Source organism: Hirundo rustica (assembly GCF_015227805.2).
Source record: "Hirundo rustica isolate bHirRus1 chromosome 3 unlocalized genomic scaffold, bHirRus1.pri.v3 SUPER_3_unloc_1, whole genome shotgun sequence".
Classification (NCBI taxonomy): domain Eukaryota; kingdom Metazoa; phylum Chordata; class Aves; order Passeriformes; family Hirundinidae; genus Hirundo; species Hirundo rustica.
This window is the reverse complement of record NW_026690169.1, coordinates 50,048-67,818: the sequence shown is the minus strand read 5'-3', so window position 1 is coordinate 67,818 and position 17,771 is coordinate 50,048. Positions and strand designations below refer to the sequence as shown.

At 53.1% G+C, this 17,771-nt stretch overlaps 1 protein-coding gene across 2 annotated transcripts in view; it reads left to right on the top strand.

The window, feature by feature from the left end:
* The window catches only part of LOC120766079 (dystrobrevin beta-like), a 68,603-nt gene that overhangs the window by 12,989 nt on the left and 37,843 nt on the right, over window positions 1-17,771 (top strand). The window contains exons 3-5 of one of the 2 annotated variants that reach the window (XM_040091450.1): window positions 8,183-8,250; window positions 9,785-9,865; window positions 14,535-14,748. In XM_040091450.1, coding sequence (XP_039947384.1) covers window positions 8,184-8,250; window positions 9,785-9,865; window positions 14,535-14,748 — 362 coding nt within the window. In that variant the 5' untranslated portion in view covers window position 8,183. Of the gene's footprint in view, window positions 1-8,182; window positions 8,251-9,784; window positions 9,866-14,534; window positions 14,749-17,771 lie in introns of those variants that run through there. The other variant, XM_040091451.1, reaches the window with a different exon arrangement.

The following is a 17,771-nucleotide window of genomic DNA, read 5'->3' as shown; positions in this document are numbered from 1 at the left end:
AAACACCTCTGACACAGCCAGACCTTTGGCTTTTGGGGAAGCTGCTGCTGGAAGGTGCAAGGTGCATCCCAGAGATGCAGAAATAGCATTTTAGGGTGTTTTTTTCATACTTTTGTGCACAGTTGCTTTTGGCTTCAGTTATTGCTATAAATGATGGGAGCAGAGTTTAAAATGTTAAAGATAAATTAGAAGAGTTGCCAGGAGCGGTTAAAATGCGCTTTAAAAGATGTTGTTGCCAGTCAGTGTGAAAGGTTTGTCTCTTCCAGGGGTCAGCTGTGTCCCCCTGAAATCACTCCTCGGTCACTCCTCTTCCTAGCAAAAGGCACAGGGGAGCAGAGGAGTATTTTTGATTAATTATGTTTGACTGCTGAGGGAAGGGATCCGGAGAACGAACCAGGAGAGCAAAGGAATGAGTAGGAGCATCAGATACTTCGGATGGACGGAGGGAGAGGAGGGGAATTAGGAAAGAATTAGGACAGTTAGGAAAGAAAAGGAAAGATACTTCATGTTTTTATTGAAATCGGAGGTGAGCAAATACAAGCACCTTTGTATCCTAAGTCAGTTTAATTTTATACTTGAGCAAAACCTTTATGCCAGTTCAGGAATGATTTTAGATGATTTCAGTTCAGTGTCAGAAGCCAGACGTGTTCAGGAGCCCAAAGCAGATGGACACCAGTTACTTCTTCTGCCAGCACAGGCATGCCCTCAATTTTTATTCAGTATCTTCACCCCAGTTCTGTTGTTTGTTAAAGTTACATTTTTGGGGAGTGAATGAGCTGACAAGGGAGGAAAGCTTTTCCTTGAAACACCAGGAATGGCAGGGAGATGAGGAAAGTCAGAAAAACGGCAGAAAATCACTGAAGCTCCTTCCCTGTGTCCAGCACAGCCATGCCCCAATCCGGTTTTCTGATTTATTTTTAATTACAAATTCTTTCTGACCATAAATAGGTCCGGGCACAGCTTTATCCTCATGCAGCAGCTGCAGTTTAACCAGTGACATCAAACATTATTTCTGCTGATGGCGTGCGGCGCCAGGAATCCAAACCCAGTCAGGTGTAAGGGTTGGTGAATGAAATGGAAATTGCTTTCCCTGCCGCCTTCGGCCTGGGTGCAGAGCGATGGCTGGGAAAGGTCCTCAAACCCCAGAGGTCATCAAACCCCAGAGGTCATCAAACCCCAGAGGTCATCAAACCCCAGAGGTCATCCAACCCCATAGGTCCTCAAACCCCAAAGGTCCTCAAACCCCAGAGGTCCTCAAACCCCAGAGGTCATCAAACCCCAGAGGTCCTCAAACCCCAGAGGTCCTCAAACCCCAGAGGTCCTCAAACCCCAGAGTTCCTCAAACCCCAAAGGTCCTCAAACCCCAAAGGTCCTCAAACCCCAGAGGTCATCCAACCCCAGAGGTCCTCAAAGCCCAGAGGTCCTCAAACCCCAGAAGTCCTCAAACCCCAGAAGTCCTCAAACCCCAGAGGTCCTCAAACCCCAGAGGTCATCCAGCCCCAGAAGTCCTCAAACCCCAGAAGTCATCAAACCCCAGAAGTCCTCAAAGCGCAGAGGTCACCCAACCCCAGAAGTCCTCAAAGCCCAGAGGCCAGACCCCCTTGGAGCGTTCCTGGCAGGAGGAAGCAGTGGAATGAAGCTCCTGAGGCTGAGCAGTGATCTCCTGAGCACGGAGCTGTCCTGGGGCCGTTACCTACAGCTGATGAGCTCCAAGAAGAGCGAAACCTGCTAAGAAAGGTCCTGTAGTATTGGCCTGAACCTGGGGGGGCCTGGGGGGTCCTGGGGGGTCCTGGGGGGGCCAGGGGGGCACCTGAGGGCTCCTGGAGGGGCCAGGAGGCACCTGGGGGAGACAGGGGGGCACCTGGGGGAGACAGGGGGAGCCTGGGGAAGCCAAGGGGAGCCAGGGCGGTACCCAGGGGAGTAAGGGGGGCAGAGCTGGGTGGGCACAGCTGGGTGGCCACAACCCAGGTGGGCACAGCTCAGGTGGGCACTGCCAGATGGGCACTGCCAGGTGAGCACAGCCCAGGTGAGCACAGCCAGGAGAACAGAACCAGGTGGGCACAGCCAGGGGTTCAGAACCAGGAGGGCACAGTCAGGTGGGCACAGCCAAGTGAGCACAGCCAGGGGTTCAGAACCAGGTGGGCACAGCCAGGAGGGCACTGCCAGGGGCACACAGCCCAGGTGGGCACAGCTCCGGTGGGCACTGCCAGGGCTCTCTGGGCACTCCCAGGATCTCCCTGCAGCCAGGATCTCAGCTCTCCCCTGCTGTGCTGGGCCAGAGCCGTGCCCGGCACAGCCCTGGCACAGGGCAGTGGCAGAGGGGCAGGGAGCGGGGAAGAAGAGCAGTGGGAGGTTACTGAAGACGCTTTCGAGGTGCCTGAGCCTGGAGCGTCCCACGGCTGTTGGTGTGGGGTTTGTGAATCCTCTGCCACGAGCTCTGTCAGAGGGTACCCTGGGGCCTGGCACGTGTTGGAAAGAGAGCGGGTGACAGCACGGAGGGAAACGGTGAAATCTGGGGCGTTTACATCAGACACACTCGGCTGGGCTTGCCCAAGGTGCTGCATCCTTTCCTGCTTCCAGCTGAGCTTTGCTTTTCCCTAAGGATTTCCGAACAGCTGCGTTCCTGTGCCCAGGGCCGGGCTGGGCAGGGTTTGGGGCAGCCTGGCACAGTGGGAGGTGTCCCTGCCGTGGCAGGGGTGGCACTGGGGGGGCTCTGAGCTCCCTGCAGCCCGCCCCACCCTGGGATTTTATATTTGAGTGGTTTCCCCTCCGCGTGCCCACGGAACGTGAGCGGATTCCAGCCCACCTTGTGTTTCCTGGCGCTTTGCTCGTGGATTTTGCTACGATTTTTTTTTTAAAAAAGCGAGGAACCGGCGAGCAAACAAAACAAAGGCAACCCAAAAAATCCCCACCCAAAGCCAAAGCCAGCCTCCCCACCCCCTTCAAAGAAGCCAGCCTAACAAACCAAACCAGCTCAGGCCAAGCTGCTGTTCCCCTTGCGTGTTTCGGGAGCCGAGCTCTGTCATTTGCATCCCAAACATAGCTGCAGTTCTTGTGGGTTTGGTTCATTCCCGTTCTGAGCTCGAGAAGAGCTCCCCGTCGTCCTCCTTCCCGAGGGATCCTCCTGTGTCTGACGGGGCAGGGATTAAAAACAGGTTTGTGAATTATTCTCATACAGCCTGATTTGCGCCGCTTTCCCAAATGTTTGGCAGCAGTGTGGGAGTTGGGCTCTATTCCCGGGGAACAGGGACAGGAGGAGAGGGAATGGCCTCAGGCTGGGCCAGGCCAGGTTCAGGTTGGGTTTTAAGAACAATTCCTTTATGGGAAGCTTTGTCCAGCCCTGGCACAGCTGCCCAGGACAGGATTCCCCATCCCTGCAGGGGTTTCAAAGCCCTGTGGATGTGACTCTCGGGGACCTGGGGCAGTGCTGGGGATGTTTGGGCTCTGAGGGCTTTTCCAACCTTTACAATTCCGTGTTTCCATTGCTGGATTCTCTCCTCTCTGTTCAGAGCCTGAGGCCCTGTGCCCACAGAGCATCCCCGAGGTGTTTCCCTGCTCAGACAGGGGCAGCAGGGTCACGAGTGCAGACATCACCTTTGATGGGTCTGAGGAGCAGGGCCAGGGCTGAGCTGTTCCCCCAGGGAAAACACAAACCTTCTTCTCCTTTTGAGCCAGGCACGAGGCTGAGGGAGCTGGGAACAGAGCTGGGAAAGGGAACGGAACCCCAGGAGAGGCTGAGGGAGCTGGGAAAGGGAATGGAGCCCCAGGAGGGGCTGAGGGAGCTGGGAAAGGGAATGGAGCCCCAGCAGAGGCTGAGGGAGCTGGGACAGGGAATGGAGCCCCGGGAGAGGCTGAGGGAGCTGGGAAGGGGCTGAGCCTGGAGAAAAGGAGGCTCAGTGGGACCCTGTGGCTCTGCACAAGTCCCTGACAGGAGGGGACAGCCAGGGGGGGTCGGGCTCTGCTCCCAGGGAACAGGGACAGGACAAGGGGAAATGGCCTCAGGCTGGGCCAGGCCAGGCTCAGCTCGGACAGCAGCAGGAATTTCCCCATGGAAAGGGGGCTCAGGCCTTGGAAGTGCCCAGGGAGCTTTCAGTGCCCAGCGCTGGAGGTGTCACCTGGATGTGGCACTCGGAGCTCTTGGGGACAAGGTGGGGATCAGGTTGGACTCGATGCCCTCGGGGACTTTCCCTGCTGGAGGATTCTGGATGATGGAGAGAGCAGATCCCTCCTCAGGTCTCGATTCAGGGGCACCTGGCAGGAGCTCAGCCCTTCCTTTCCTTGCCGAGGGTGACACTCAGCTCCTGTGCCGTGGGATTTGTGTCTGTCTGGGTCACCGTGGCCTCCTTACCCAGGAATTCTGTGTGGCAGCCGTGGGAGCTGCGTCCTGGCCCTGGGAACGGGCTGGAACTCCTGTCCTGGCTCGTGCCAGGCTGTGCCAGGCTGAGCAGAGCAGCTGTGGCTGTCCCTGGAGCCTGGCAGGGGTTGGACATCGGGGGTTGGAGCAGCCTGGCACAGCGGGGGCTGTCCCTGCCACGGCAGGGGTGGCACTGGGGGGATTTGAGGTCCAAATCCCACCCGAAGCATCCTGGGGTTCCATGAGTGAGGAATCTCTAGGGAGAGAGCTGAACTCATTCCTCGGTGCAGAGCGAGACGGGGTCGGAAACTCGCGTGCCCAAACCCCCAACTTCTACAAATCATTTTAAAAAAAGCATTGAGGCTTTTTCCTGTAAATGAAATAAATGGATAAAGGCACAGCAGTGCTTTGGTTCTGAGTGTGTGGGTTTGTAAAGCAGGAGAGAGCAGGGAGCTGCAGCGGATTCCCGGGTCAGAGCCGTGTGCTTGTTCCCTGCTGGCTTCGGGCACGGCGTGCGTGGCAGCTGGTGAATTTGGTAATGAAGGAATAATGTCATCGTTACTGCAATTACAAATGACATTTTACACTGCTGCTCAATTGACTCGCCTTTTTTTGCTGCAGTGAAGTGGAGAGGAATTGTTTGGGATTTTTGTCTTTTTGGAGTTTTAGACACCTAAAACCAACATTTCATGTATGTAAGTTGGTGAATTTGGTAACCAAGTAATAATGTAATAATTACTTAAATTACAAATTAAATTTTACACTGCTGCTCAATTAACTTGACTTTTTTTGCTGCAGTGAACTGTAGAGGAATTGTTTGGGATTTTTGTCTTTTTGGAGTTTTAGACACCTAAAACCAACATTTCATGTATGTAAGTTGGTGAATTTGGTAACCAAGTAATAATGTAATCATTAGTTGAATTACAAATTAAATTTTACACTGCTGCTCAATTAACTTGACTTTTTTTGCTGCAGTGAAGTGTAGAGGAATTGTTTGGGATTTTTGTCTTTTTTGGGGGGTGTGCTTAGACACCCAAAACCTACATTTAGTGGTTTTTAAGTTGGTGAATTTGGTAACCAAAGAATAACGCAATCATTAGTTGAATTACAAATGAAATTTTACAGTGATGCTGAATTAACTTGACTTTTTTTGCTGCAGTGAAGTGTAGAGGAATTGTTTGGGATTTTTATCTTTTGGAGGGGGTTTAGACACCTAAAACCAACATTTAATGGTTTTTAAGTTGGTGAATTTGGTAATGAAAGAATAATGGAATCATTCGTTGAATTATAAGTTAAATTTTACACTGATGCTCAATTACCTTGACTTTTTTTGCTGCAGTGAACTGTAGAGGAATTGTTTGGGATTTTTGTCTGTTTTGGAGTTTTAGACACCTAAACCCAACATTTAATGGTTTTTAAATTGGTGAACATGGTAATGAAAAAAATAATATGATCATTAGTTGAATTGTAAGTTAAGTTTTTCACTGATGCCTGATTACCTTGACTTTTTTTGCTGCAGTGAAGTGTAGAGGAATTGCTTGGGATTTTTGTCTTTGGAGTTTTAGACGCATAAAACCAACAATTAATGTTTTTTAAGTTGGTGAATTTGGTAACCAAAGAATAATGCAATCATTAGTTGAATTACAAATTAAATTTTACACTGCTGCTCAATTAACTTGACTTTTTTTGCTGCAGTGAACTGTAGAGGAATTGTTTGGGATTTTTTGTCCTTTTGGAGTTTTAGACACCTAAAACCAACATTTAATGGTTTTTAAAATGGTGAATTTGGTAACCAAAGAATAATGGAATCATTAGTTGAATTATGAATTAAATTTTACACTGATACTCAATTAACTTGACTTTTTTTGCTGCAGTGAAGTGTAGAGGAATTGTTTGGGATTTTTGTCTTTTGGAGGGGGTTTAGACACCTAAAAACAACAATTAATGGTTTTTAAGTTGGTGAATTTGATAATGAAAGAATAATGGAATCATTAGTTGAATTATAAATTAAATTTTACACTGATACTCAATTAACTTGACTTTTTTTGCTGCAGTGACGTGTAGAGGAATTGGTTGGGATTTTTGTCTATTTTGGAGTTTTAGACACATAAAACCAACATTTAATGGTTTTTAAGTTGGTGAATTTGGTAATGAAAGAATAATGGAATCATTAGTTGAATTATGAATTAAATTTTACACTGCTGCTCAATTAACTTGACTTTTTTTGCTGCAGTGAAGTGTAGAGGAATTGTTTGGGATTTTTGTCTTTTTGGAGTTTTAGACACCTAAACCCAACACTTCATGTATGTAAGTTGGTGAATTTGGTAACCAAAGAATAACGCAATCATTAGTTGAATTACAAATGAAATTTTACAGTGATGCTGAATTAACTTGACTTTTTTTGCTGCAGTGAACTGTAGAGGAATTGTTTGGGATTTTTATCTTTTGGAGGGGGTTTAGACACCTAAAACCAACATTTAATGGTTTTTAAGTTGGTGAATTTGGTAATCAAAGAATAATGCAATCATTCGTTGAATTATGAACTAAATTTTTCACTGCTGCTGAATTAACTTGCCCCTTTTTTGCTGCGGCGGACTGGAATTTGGAGTCTTTTGGGGAAGGAAATAAAGCTGAGCGGAGCAGGATTGTCCCTGTGCCCCCTTCCCTTGGGGCCCCAGCTCCTCCCCGCTCCTGTCACCCTTTTCATCCCTTTTCCTGGGACGGGGAGGTTTGATTTCCAGCTTAATTACTTCCAAGTTCTTTATTCCCCCACTTGAGCTGGGGTGTCGGGGTTCCGAGCCGGGTGAATTTTAGCGAGTTTTCTGAAAGCCGCCGTCCCCGCGGATCCCGGGCGTCCTTCCCGAGCCGGAGGAGCAATCACACGAGACGAGAGATTTTCGCAGGACAGAGACTTCTCCGATCCAGCTCAGGCTGAGGCAGGGCGGAGAGAGCCTCCTTGGTTATTTCTTACTTTTTATACATTTGTGGGTCTGGCTGTGGATTGGCTCCTGGAGTTTTCACCTCCCAGCCCAATGGCCAGACCAGCCGTCAGTTACAATTGTTTTCAGGTTAGAAATACGCAAACAAAGGACAGAGAATGAAAAACAAAGGATTTGTTTATGTTACATCTGTGGGAAAAGGTAGAAACTGCTGCTAATACTGTACAGAAGCTAAAAGATCTGACTCCATTTTATGAAAATTCAAAAGGCTTTAAAAAACTCAGAAAAACCAGGGTGACACCAGAGGATTCCGTGATCCCGCAGGGAAGGGGATGGGGTGGGCTGAGCTCCTTCCTCCTGGCCCCAAAGCCCGACCCGCAGCCTCTCCCCTTCGCTTGGCTCGCTTTCCCCCTGTGTTTTCCCAGCACAGGGATTCTTCCTGGGATGCTCAGAATAAATTCAGGTGTTGAGAATTCTTGCTCTGTGTTTTCCCAGCAAAGGGATTCTTCCTGGGATGCTCAGAATAAATTCAGGCATTAAAAATTCTTGCTCTGTGTTTTCCCAGCAAAGGGATTCTTCCTGGGATGCTCAGAATCAATTCAGGCATTAGAAATTCTTGCTCTGTGTTTTCCCAGCAAAGGGATTCTTTCTGGGATGCTCGGAATCAGTTCAGGCGTTGAGAATTAACGCTTCCTGCGCCTTGCAAGGTGTTAACTGAAGTGTGTGTGTGTGTGTGTGTGTGTGTGTGTGGGATGGGATCGAGAGGAGAGGCGTCTGTCTGTCCTGGAATTCCCAGCAGAGCCAGCCTGTTCCCACCATGGCCGGAATCCTGCAGGCTGCTCTCGTAATTCCAGCACAAACAGTGGGTTTTCGCCGTTTTTGTCTCCAGGATGATTGAGGAGAGCGGGAAGAGGAGGAGGACCATGGCAGAGAAGAGGCAGCTGTTCATGGAGATGAGTAAGTAGGAAATCTGTCGTTTGTTCATCCCCGAGACTTCGCTGTGATCGTCCCCGTCCCGTCCCACAGCCTGGGAAGGTTCTGAGGCTCATCCCTGGTTTTGGGGAGCTCCTTCCTTAGGGAGCGCTCACATCTCTCACCCCTGCCAAGGCCTCAGGTTTGTGGGCTGTTTGAATAAATCGTGACAGCAGACTGAGCACCTTTGGCCTTAAAAAACCAAAATTACAAATGGCCCAGGGATGCTGGTGTGACTGGAGAGATGGTTTGAGGGCAGATCCGTGCAGGACCGTGCTCTGGGAGAGAATTTGTGTTTGGCATCCCATTTTCCTGCTGTCCTGCAAGGACTCCGGGCTGAAGGGGATTCCTGGATCGGGCCAGCACGTCCTTAATTCCAGTTACACCCGAGGGAGCTGACTTGGAGCTGCAGATTGACGCTGGTTTGTTTCCATTGCAGCGCTGTCGTGGAATCCTGGAGTGGTCTGGGTGGGAAAGGGACCCTAAATCCCACCCAGAGCCACCCCTGCCACGGCAGGGACACCTCCCGCTGTGCCAGGCTGCTCCAGCCCGGCCTTGGGCACTGCCAGGGATCCAGGGGCAGCCACCGCTGTGCCAGGGCCTCAGCACCCTGCCAGGGAACAATTCCTGCCCCAAATCCCATCCAAATCTCCCCTTTTCCAGCTCCAAGCCATTCCCTGTGTCCTGTCCCTCCAGCCCTTGTCCCCAGCCCCTCTCCAGCTCTCCTGGAGCCCCTTTAGGCCCTGCAGGGGCTCGGAGCTCTCCCTGGATCCTTCTCCTCTCCAGGTGAGCAGCCCCAGCTCTCCCAGCCTGGCTCCAGCCCTGGAGCAGCTCCGTGGCTCCTCTGGGCTCTCTCCAGCAGCTCCAGGTCCTTGTGCTGCTGGAATCCCCAGGGCTGGGGCAGGTGGGGTCTCACCTGAGCACAGTCCGTGTGCTGCGGGTGGGGATGGGCTGAGATGGAGCCACAGAGGATCCTCAAAGCCTGGCAGAAGGGTCACAGAGCCTGGCTCTGTGCGCTGCCTCTGAGTTAGAAACGCCGTGGAATGGGACAGACATCGTGGAGAGAGAAATGGAACTGGAAACAAATTCCAAATGATGACCTTGCAAATAGACCAGATACTTTGGAGAAATAAAACTGTGAAAGATGTGTTGTAGCAAGACCCACGTGGGGTATTTTAATAGATGATTGGTTTAGAAGCATTTAGCAGCATTGTGTGGCAAAAGCTGACAGGCCAAGAAACGCTGATAATGTTTTGTAATTAGGAAATAGTTTGGCTTCTGGTTGTGATGGCGTGAATTGTAACATCTGCACCGTCTCACCCTTCTCATGAGACTGAAAATGGAATAAAAGCCTTTAAAACGCCTCTCAGCTGCCCCATCTCTGGGTCAGAAAAAAGCAAAATCCCACATGTGAGGAGACACTTGTGCTTCTTCCGAGTCCTCTCAACGGCCTCAGCAGAAGTGGCTGCGGCAGAGGGGAGCAAAGGCCCAAAGCTTTGTTTTGTTTGTTTTGCTGCAGGAGCCCAGAACTTCGATGTGATCCGGCTCTCCACGTACAGAACCGCCTGCAAGCTGCGCTTCGTGCAGAAGAGGTGCAACCGTGAGTCGCCCTCCCCCCCGCTGCTGCTGCAGGCTGCAGCAAACGCTGCAGCAGCCCCGCTGCGGTGCAGGGGCAGGCTGAGCAGACCCTGTCACAGAGCTGGAACTGCCCTGGAAAGACAGGGAAGGACAGAACTTCCCTGGGGATGGGGAATGTAAACACCCACCCCCAGCATTACCGTCATTTTGGAATTAAGGGGCTTTCAGGCAAAGATATGGGGATAGGAGCAACAGTTCTTTACTGGGAATGTTAAAAGTATAAATGCAGAGTGGTACAAAAAAGAAAAAAAGAAAAAAAAAAGAAAGAAAAAAAGGAAAGAAAAAAGGAAAGAAAGGTAAAACAAAACAAACAAACAAAAAAACCCACACACACACAAAAAAGAAAACCAAAAAAAACCAACCAAACAAAAAAAACACACCCACACAAAAAACAACACCCCAAAAAAACCCCGAAAACAAGCAAACAAACAAAAAAGGAACCACTGCCGGAGTGAGCAGAGAGCTGTCCCGCTGCTGCTCAGGGTGCTGGGCCCAGCCCAGCCCAGCCTCCTGCAGTGACAGATGTGGTTCTGGCAGCAGGGATCCTGCAGCAGGGTGCAGTTTTCCTCTGCAGCTCCCGTGGTGCTGGGATGGCTCCGGGGCTCCTCTGGCAATCCCGTGCCCACGGGCTGTGCTGCTGTTCCCAGGGCCAGGTGTGATCCAGCCGGGAATGCCGGGCTCCTCCCCTGGCTGCAGCATCTCCCGGTGGGCTGATGGAATTGTCTGAGCCCTGCAGTGAGCCTGGATGGGCCAGGAACAGCAGAGATCCCCTGGAATGGTGAGGGATGGCTCCTGGAAGGGACAAACAAACACTGCCCCAGGGGTTTAACAGCTGCCCACTGACAGAAAATCCCCTGGAGTTACGAGGGTTTGGTCATAGAAGAGCTAAAGAAACACCTCCCCAACCATTTTCAACAGGTTGGAATAGAACAGATCTTGCACTGACCCCGAGACAAATAGATAATTAAAAATGTAGTTAGAAAGAGGCAGGGACCCTTGCCCCATGCTCTGTGATATCTTCACGTTTGTTCACTGTTCAGCACAGGTGAAGTGCAGGGGCAGCTCCAGGGTCTGGCTGCCCTCAGAGCCGGGTGTGGATGGTCTCCAGGTGCGTGAGGGGAACCCCAGGGCACCCCCAGTGAGCACGGGGACAGTCCCTGCCTGTGCCAGCAGCGACCAGGAGAGCTCTGGGCAGGGCAGCCCTTCTCCTCCTCTGCCCTGGGCTCTGCCCTTGCACAGCTCCCAGGGCACAGGTGAGTCCCAGGTGTGCCCCAGGTGTGCCCCAGGTGAGCCCCAGGTGAGTCCCAGGTGTGCCCCAGGTGTGCCCCAGGTGTGCCCCAGGTGTGCCCCAGGTGTGTCCCAGGTGTGCCCCAGGTGTGCCCCAGGTGTGCCCCAGGTGAGCTCCAGGTGAGTCCCAGGTGTGCCCCAGGTGAGTCCCAGTTGTGCCCCAGTTGTGCCCCAGGTGAGCTCCAGGTGTGCCCCAGGTGTGTCCCCAGGTGTGTCCCCAGGTGAGCTCCAGGTGAGTCCCAGGTGTGCCCCAGGTGAGCTCCAGGTGTGCCCCAGGTGTGCCCCAGGTGAGTCCCAGTTGTGCCCCAGGTGTGCTCCAGGTGTGCCCCAGGTGAGCAGGATGCCCTTTGTGCCCTGGCACAGCTGTGGCTGCCCCTGGATCCCTGGCAGTGCCCAAGGCCGGGTTGGAGCAGCCTGGCACAGCGGGAGGTGTCCCTGCCATGGCAGGGGGGCACTGGGTGGGATTTGGGGTCCCCTCCCGAACCCGAACCACTCTGGGATCTGCTGAAGCTCTAAACCCGCTGCTCACAGTGATTTTGAGCACCCTCACGCTGACTCGTAGAGCACTGAAGGAGGAGCCTGATGTTCCAGTTCAGCTCTGACTGTTTCCAGTTGATCCAGTTCCCAAAGCCAGAGCAGAGTGTTTTATAAACACAGGGCTGGCGCTCCAAAGCCTCCCCCCGAATCCCCCTGCTGTATCTAAGGTGCAGAAAACCTTTCCAAACTGCAGTAAGTGATCTGCAGAACCACATTAAACAATATTTGGAAATGTTTCCGAGCTCTAAGGTTTGCAGCAGAGTGGAGAAGACATCTAAGGATCAGCAGCCACCCAAAGTGAGCATGAGGCAGCACCCAGAGCAGGGGTTCTGATCCTAAACCTGGAACTGGCAGAGCTGTGTGCTCCTGCTGGAAAACAGAGCTGTGATCCTAAACCTGGAACTGGCAGAGCTGTGTGCTCCTGCTGCAAAACAGAGCTGTGATCCTAAACCTGGAACTGGAACTGGCAGAGCTGTGATCCTAAACCTGGAACTGGAACTGGCAGAGCTGTGATCCTAAACCTGGAACTGGCAGAGCTCTGATCCTAAACCTGGAACTGGAACTGGCAGAGCTGTGATCCTGAACCTGGAACTGGCATTACAGAGCTGTGATCCTAAACCTGGAACTGGCACTGCTGTGTGCTCCTGCTGGAAAACAGAGCTGTGATCCTAAACCTGGAACTGGCATTACAGAGCTGTGATCCTAAACCTGGAACTGGCAGAGCTGTGTGCTCCTGCTGGAAAACAGAGCTGTGATCCTAAACCTGGAACTGGAACTGGCAGAGCTGTGATCCTAAACCTGGAACTGGAACTGGCAGAGCTCTGATCCTAAACCTGGAACTGGCAGAGCTGTGTGCTCCTGATGGAAAACAGAGCTGTGATCCCAAACCTGGAACTGGCATTACAGAGCTGTGATCCTAAACCTGGAACTGGCAGAGCTGTGTGCTCCTGCTGGAAAACAGAGCTGTGATCCTAAACCTGGAACTGGAACTGGCAGAGCTGTGATCCTAAACCTGGAACTGGAACTGGCAGAGCTCTGATCCTAAACCTGGAACTGGCAGAGCTGTGTGCTCCTGATGGAAAACAGAGCTGTGATCCCAAACCTGGAACTGGCATTACAGGGCTCTGATCCCAAACCTGGAACTGGCAGAGCTCTGATCCCAAACCTGGAACTGGCATTACAGGGCTCTGATCCTAAACCTGGAACTGGCAGAGCTGTGTGCTCCTGCTGGAACTGGCAGAGCTGTGATCCTAAACCTGGAACTGGAACTGGCAGAGCTGTGATCCTAAACCTGGAACTGGCAGAGCTGTGTGCTCCTGATGGAAAACAGAGCTCTGATCCTAAACCTGAACTGGCATTACAGAGCTGTGATCCCAAACCTGGAACTGGCATTTCAGAGCTCTGATCCTAAACCTGAACTGGCATTTCAGAGCTGTGATCCTAAACCTGGCACTGCCTCCTGATAACGTCCCAGCCGTTAAACCCAGGTGGGGCCGTGTTTGTTGTCTCTGTCACCTCCCTCCACCCTCCCGGGGACATCTCCTGATAACGGCCCATCAGTGCCCACCAGTGCCAGGACACACTCCATCACCCACCGGGAGATGCTCCACACACTGGGAGGAGCCAGCTGCTCCCAGCTGGATAAAAACTGGCACTGAAGGACACGAGGGATCCGGGTTTTCCACGGGATCCCCGCAGGAAGACCGGACCCATCTCACCAGCACTGGACTTTCCACAGGACCATCTCCGCTCCCCAGAACCACAGCTGTTACTGCAGGAGGATTTATCTGGGCTGCTCCCAGCACCCTGAGCACAGGGTGCCAGCTCGGATCCCTGACCCTGACACGGCTTTTCCAGGATTTTGTTTGCTCCCTTGCTTGTTTTTTGTACTACTACATTGGTATTTTCTTTTTTATTTTTAATATTCCTAGTAAAGAACTGTTACTCCCATCCCCATATCTCTGCCTGAAAGCCCCTAATTACAAAATTACACTAATTAGGAGGGAAGGGGGTTTCCATTCTCCATTCCAAGGGAGGCTCCAGCTTTCCTTGGCAGAAAACTCTTTCCAAACCCAGACAGAAACCCACCCCATCCTCGGGGAAGGTTAAAGCAGGATTGGTCTCTGCTCCTCCAGCTGCTCCTTCCAGTGCCTGCCCTGGGATTCCTGTCCTGGAATGGGGAAAGGAGCAGCTGGAAGGGGAAGGAGAAGCTGGAAGGGAAAGGGGAAGCTGGAAAGGGAAGGAGCAGCTGGAAGGGGAAGGGGAAGCTGGAAAGGGAAGGAGCAGCTGGAAGGGGAAGGGGAAGCTGGAAAGGGAAGGAGCAGCTGGAAGGGGAAGGAGCAGCTGGAAGGGGAAGGAGCAGCTGGAAGGGGAAGGAGCAGCTGGAAGGGGAAGGAGCTGCTGGAAGGAGAAGGAGCAGCTGGAAGGGGAAGGAGCAGCTGGAAGGGGAAAGGAGCAGCTGGAAGGGGAAAGGAGCAGCTGGAATGGGAAAGAGCAGTTGGAAGGGGAAGAGCAGCTGGAAGGGGCTGCTGGAAGGGGAAGGAGCAGCTGGAAGGGGAAGGAGCTGCTGGAAGGGGAAGGAGCAGCTGGAATGGGAAGGAGCAGCTGGAAGGGGAAGAGCAGCTGGAAGGGGAAGCTGGAAGGGGAAGCTGGAAAGGGAAGGAGCAGCTGGAAGGGGAAGGGGGTTTCCATTCCCCATCCCGAGGGAGGCTCCAGCTTTCCCTGGCACACAGCTGTGTGTCCGAACCGAGGCACCTGCTCCCCAGGGCCGTGCCGTGCAGAGCTCATTGCTCTCCCTCCCTTTGCAGTTCACCTCGTGGATATCTGGAACATGATCGAGGCTTTCCGGGATAACGGCCTGAACACTTTGGATCACGGCGCCGAGCTCGGCGTGTCCCGCCTGGAAACCATCATCTCGTCCATCTACTTCCAGCTGAACAAACGGCTGCCCTCCACGCACCAGATCAGCGTGGAGCAGTCCATCAGCCTGCTGCTCAACTTCGTCATAGCGGCGCTGGACAGGCCAGTGCTGGGCTGGGCTGGGCTCTGGGCTGGGCTGGGCTGGGCTCTGGGCTGGGCTGGGCTGGGCTCTGGGCTGGGCTGGGCTGGGCTGGGCTGGGCTGGGCTGGGCTGGGCTGGGCTGGGCTGGGCTGGGCTGGGCTGGGCTCTGTCCTGAGCTGAGCCGAACTCTGCTCTGAGCTCTGCTCTGGGCCGAGCTCTGTTCTGGGCTAAGCTCTGTTCTGAGCCGAGTTCCATTCTGAGCCGAGCTCCATTCTGAGCTGAGCTCTGCTCTGAGCTCAGCTCTGTTCTGGGCTGAGCTCTGTTCTGGGCTGAGCTCTGTTCTGAGCTGAGCTCTGTTCTTGGCCGAGCTCCATTCTGAGCTCAGCTCCCTTCTGGGCTGAGCTCTGTTCTGGGCTGAGCTCTGTTCTGGGCCGAGCTCCATTCTGGACTGAGCTCTGCTCTGGGCTGAGCTCTGCTCTGAGCCCAGCTCTGCTCTGGGCTGAGCTCCGTTCTGGGCCGAGCTCTGCTCTGAGCCTAGCTCCATTCTGGGCTGAGCTCTGCTCTGGGCTGAGCTCTGCTCTGGGCTGAGCTCTGCTCTGAGCCTAGCTCCATTCTGGACTGAGCTCTGCTCTGGGCTGAGCTCTGCTCTGAGCCCAGCTCTGCTCTGGGCTGAGCTCTGCTCTGAGCCTAGCTCCATTCTGGGCTGAGCTCTGCTCTGAGCCTAGCTCCATTCTGGGCTGAGCTCTGCTCTGGGCTGAGCTCTGCTCTGAGCCTAGCTCCATTCTGGGCCGAGCTCCATTCTGGGCCGAGCTCTGCTCTGAGCCTAGCTCCATTCTGGGCTGAGCTCTGCTCTGGGCCAAGCTCTGCTCTGAGCCAAGCTCCGTTCTGAGCCGAGCTCCATTCTGGGCTGAGCCTGGGATCAAACTGAGCTGGGGCTTAGCAGTGCTTGAGCAGTGTTGGATCCTTGGGTGTGAGAATTCCAGGATTTGTGTGCTGCCAGTGTCTGAGCCCCACACAAACTGCACTGACCTGAGGCCGTGGAACTGCTCCCAAATCTGAGTGACAGCGCCGGGGTTGTGGGGTTTGAACAGAAGTGTGTGAGATCACAGGGTGCAAAACAGAATTTAAAGCTTTAGACCGCGGTAATAAATACAAACCAAGGTTTAGGGAGGCTTTAGGCTTAGGCTAACTTCACAGCCCACAGAGAAGTGCAGGTGTTTTGTTGCCTCTTGCTCACAGAGCCCTTTTTAAGCTCAGCTGCATTTCCTGCCCGGGGTTGTGTCCGGGCTCCTCCTGGTGCCAGTTTTGAGTTTCTGTCCCAGCCTCTCTCTGCAGCCTTTGCTCTGCTGATCCTCAGCACCTGCAGCTCCTTTGCTGTGCTTGGCATCTCTTACTTTTCATCTTCCCTTTCTCCAAATCAGTTTTTTTGGGTTTTTTTTTCCCTTTTCCTGGCTTCTCCTCCTGCCCCACGGAGAGGATTTACCCGAGGCAGTCCGGACTTTGGTCCTGTCCTGCTGGGACAACTCCTTCCTGCCACCAAGCAGGAGCTGGGAGCGTCCCTCAGGAATCCAGACCCAGGGCAGGGCAGAGGGAGCTCAGGGCAGGTTCTGTGCCGGCACAGCCTCTGCTCAGCTTTGAGCTTAGCCAGGACCAGCTGTAAGGCTTGGCTGAGGGTTTAAAGCCAGCAGTGGTCGCGTTTGGAGCAGCTGCCTCGGGAGGAGGAGGTTTTATCGAGAGGAGGGGTTTTATTCCCCGCTCTGCCCCAGCCCAGGAGCACAGCAGAGCAGGGCCCCTTCTGCAGGGATTCTGCTCCAGGATGCAGGAGCCTGGAATTTTGGCTCTCTAATTTTAGTTGTTCCCGTTGTTTTCTTTTTGTGTGCGGTTTTTTTCCCCACATTCTGTTTCCAGGGTTAAGCCTAATTTTTCTGGCTGGCTTGTTTTTCTAAAATACAGAAGTGCACCATTTTAAATATTTTTTTTTCTCTTTTCTCCCATTTCTCCTAGTATACTTTATTTTATTCAAGTGACTTTCATTTCAAGCTGCTCTGTTTAGTCAGCGATAGAAATTCCAGGTCGTTTTTATCCCTCTGAACTTGGGAATTGCAGGTTTCTTGCTGAGCTCATTCGTGGATCTCCTGGATCCCAGCAGAGGCAGGGATGGGGCAGAGTGGGATTGGGGCACCCAGGGAATGCCCTTCATGCCCAGGGAATGCCCTTCATGCCCAGGGAATGCCCATCACGGCCAGGGAATGCCCTTCACATCCAGGGAATGTCCATCACACCCAGGGAATGCCCATCCCACCCAGGGAATGCCCAGCACATCCAGGGAATGCCCATCACACCCAGGGAATGTCCATCACACCCAGGGAATGCCCAGCACATCCAGGGAATGCCCATCCCATCCAGGGAATGTCCATCCCATCCAGGGAATGTCCATCCCACCCAGGGAATGTCTATCACATCCAGGGGATGCTCATCCCACCCAGGGAATGCCCATCCCACCCAGGGAATGCCCATCACAGCCAGGGAATGCCCATCACAGCCAGGGAATGCCCATCACAGCCAGGGAATGCCCATCACAGCCAGGGAATGCCCATCACAGCCAGGGACACAGCCAGGGAATGCCCATCACAGCCAGGGAATGCCCATCCCACCCAGGGAATGCCCATCCCACCCAGGGAATGCCCATCACAGCCAGGGAATGCCCATCCCACCCAGGGAATGCCCTTCACATCCAGGGAATGTCCTTCACACCCAGGGAATGCCCTTCACATCCAGGGAATGCCCATCACACCCAGGGAATACCCATCACACCCAGGGAATACCCATCACACCCAGGGAATGCCCATCACACCCAGGGAATACCCATCACACCCAGGGAATGCCCACCACACCCAGGGAATGCCCATCACATCCCGGGAATGCCCTTCACACCCAGGGAATGCCCTTCACAGCCAGGGAATGTCCATCACATCCAGGGAATGCCCATCACAGCCAGAGAATGTCCATCCCACCCAGGGAATGCCCATCACAGCCAGGGAATG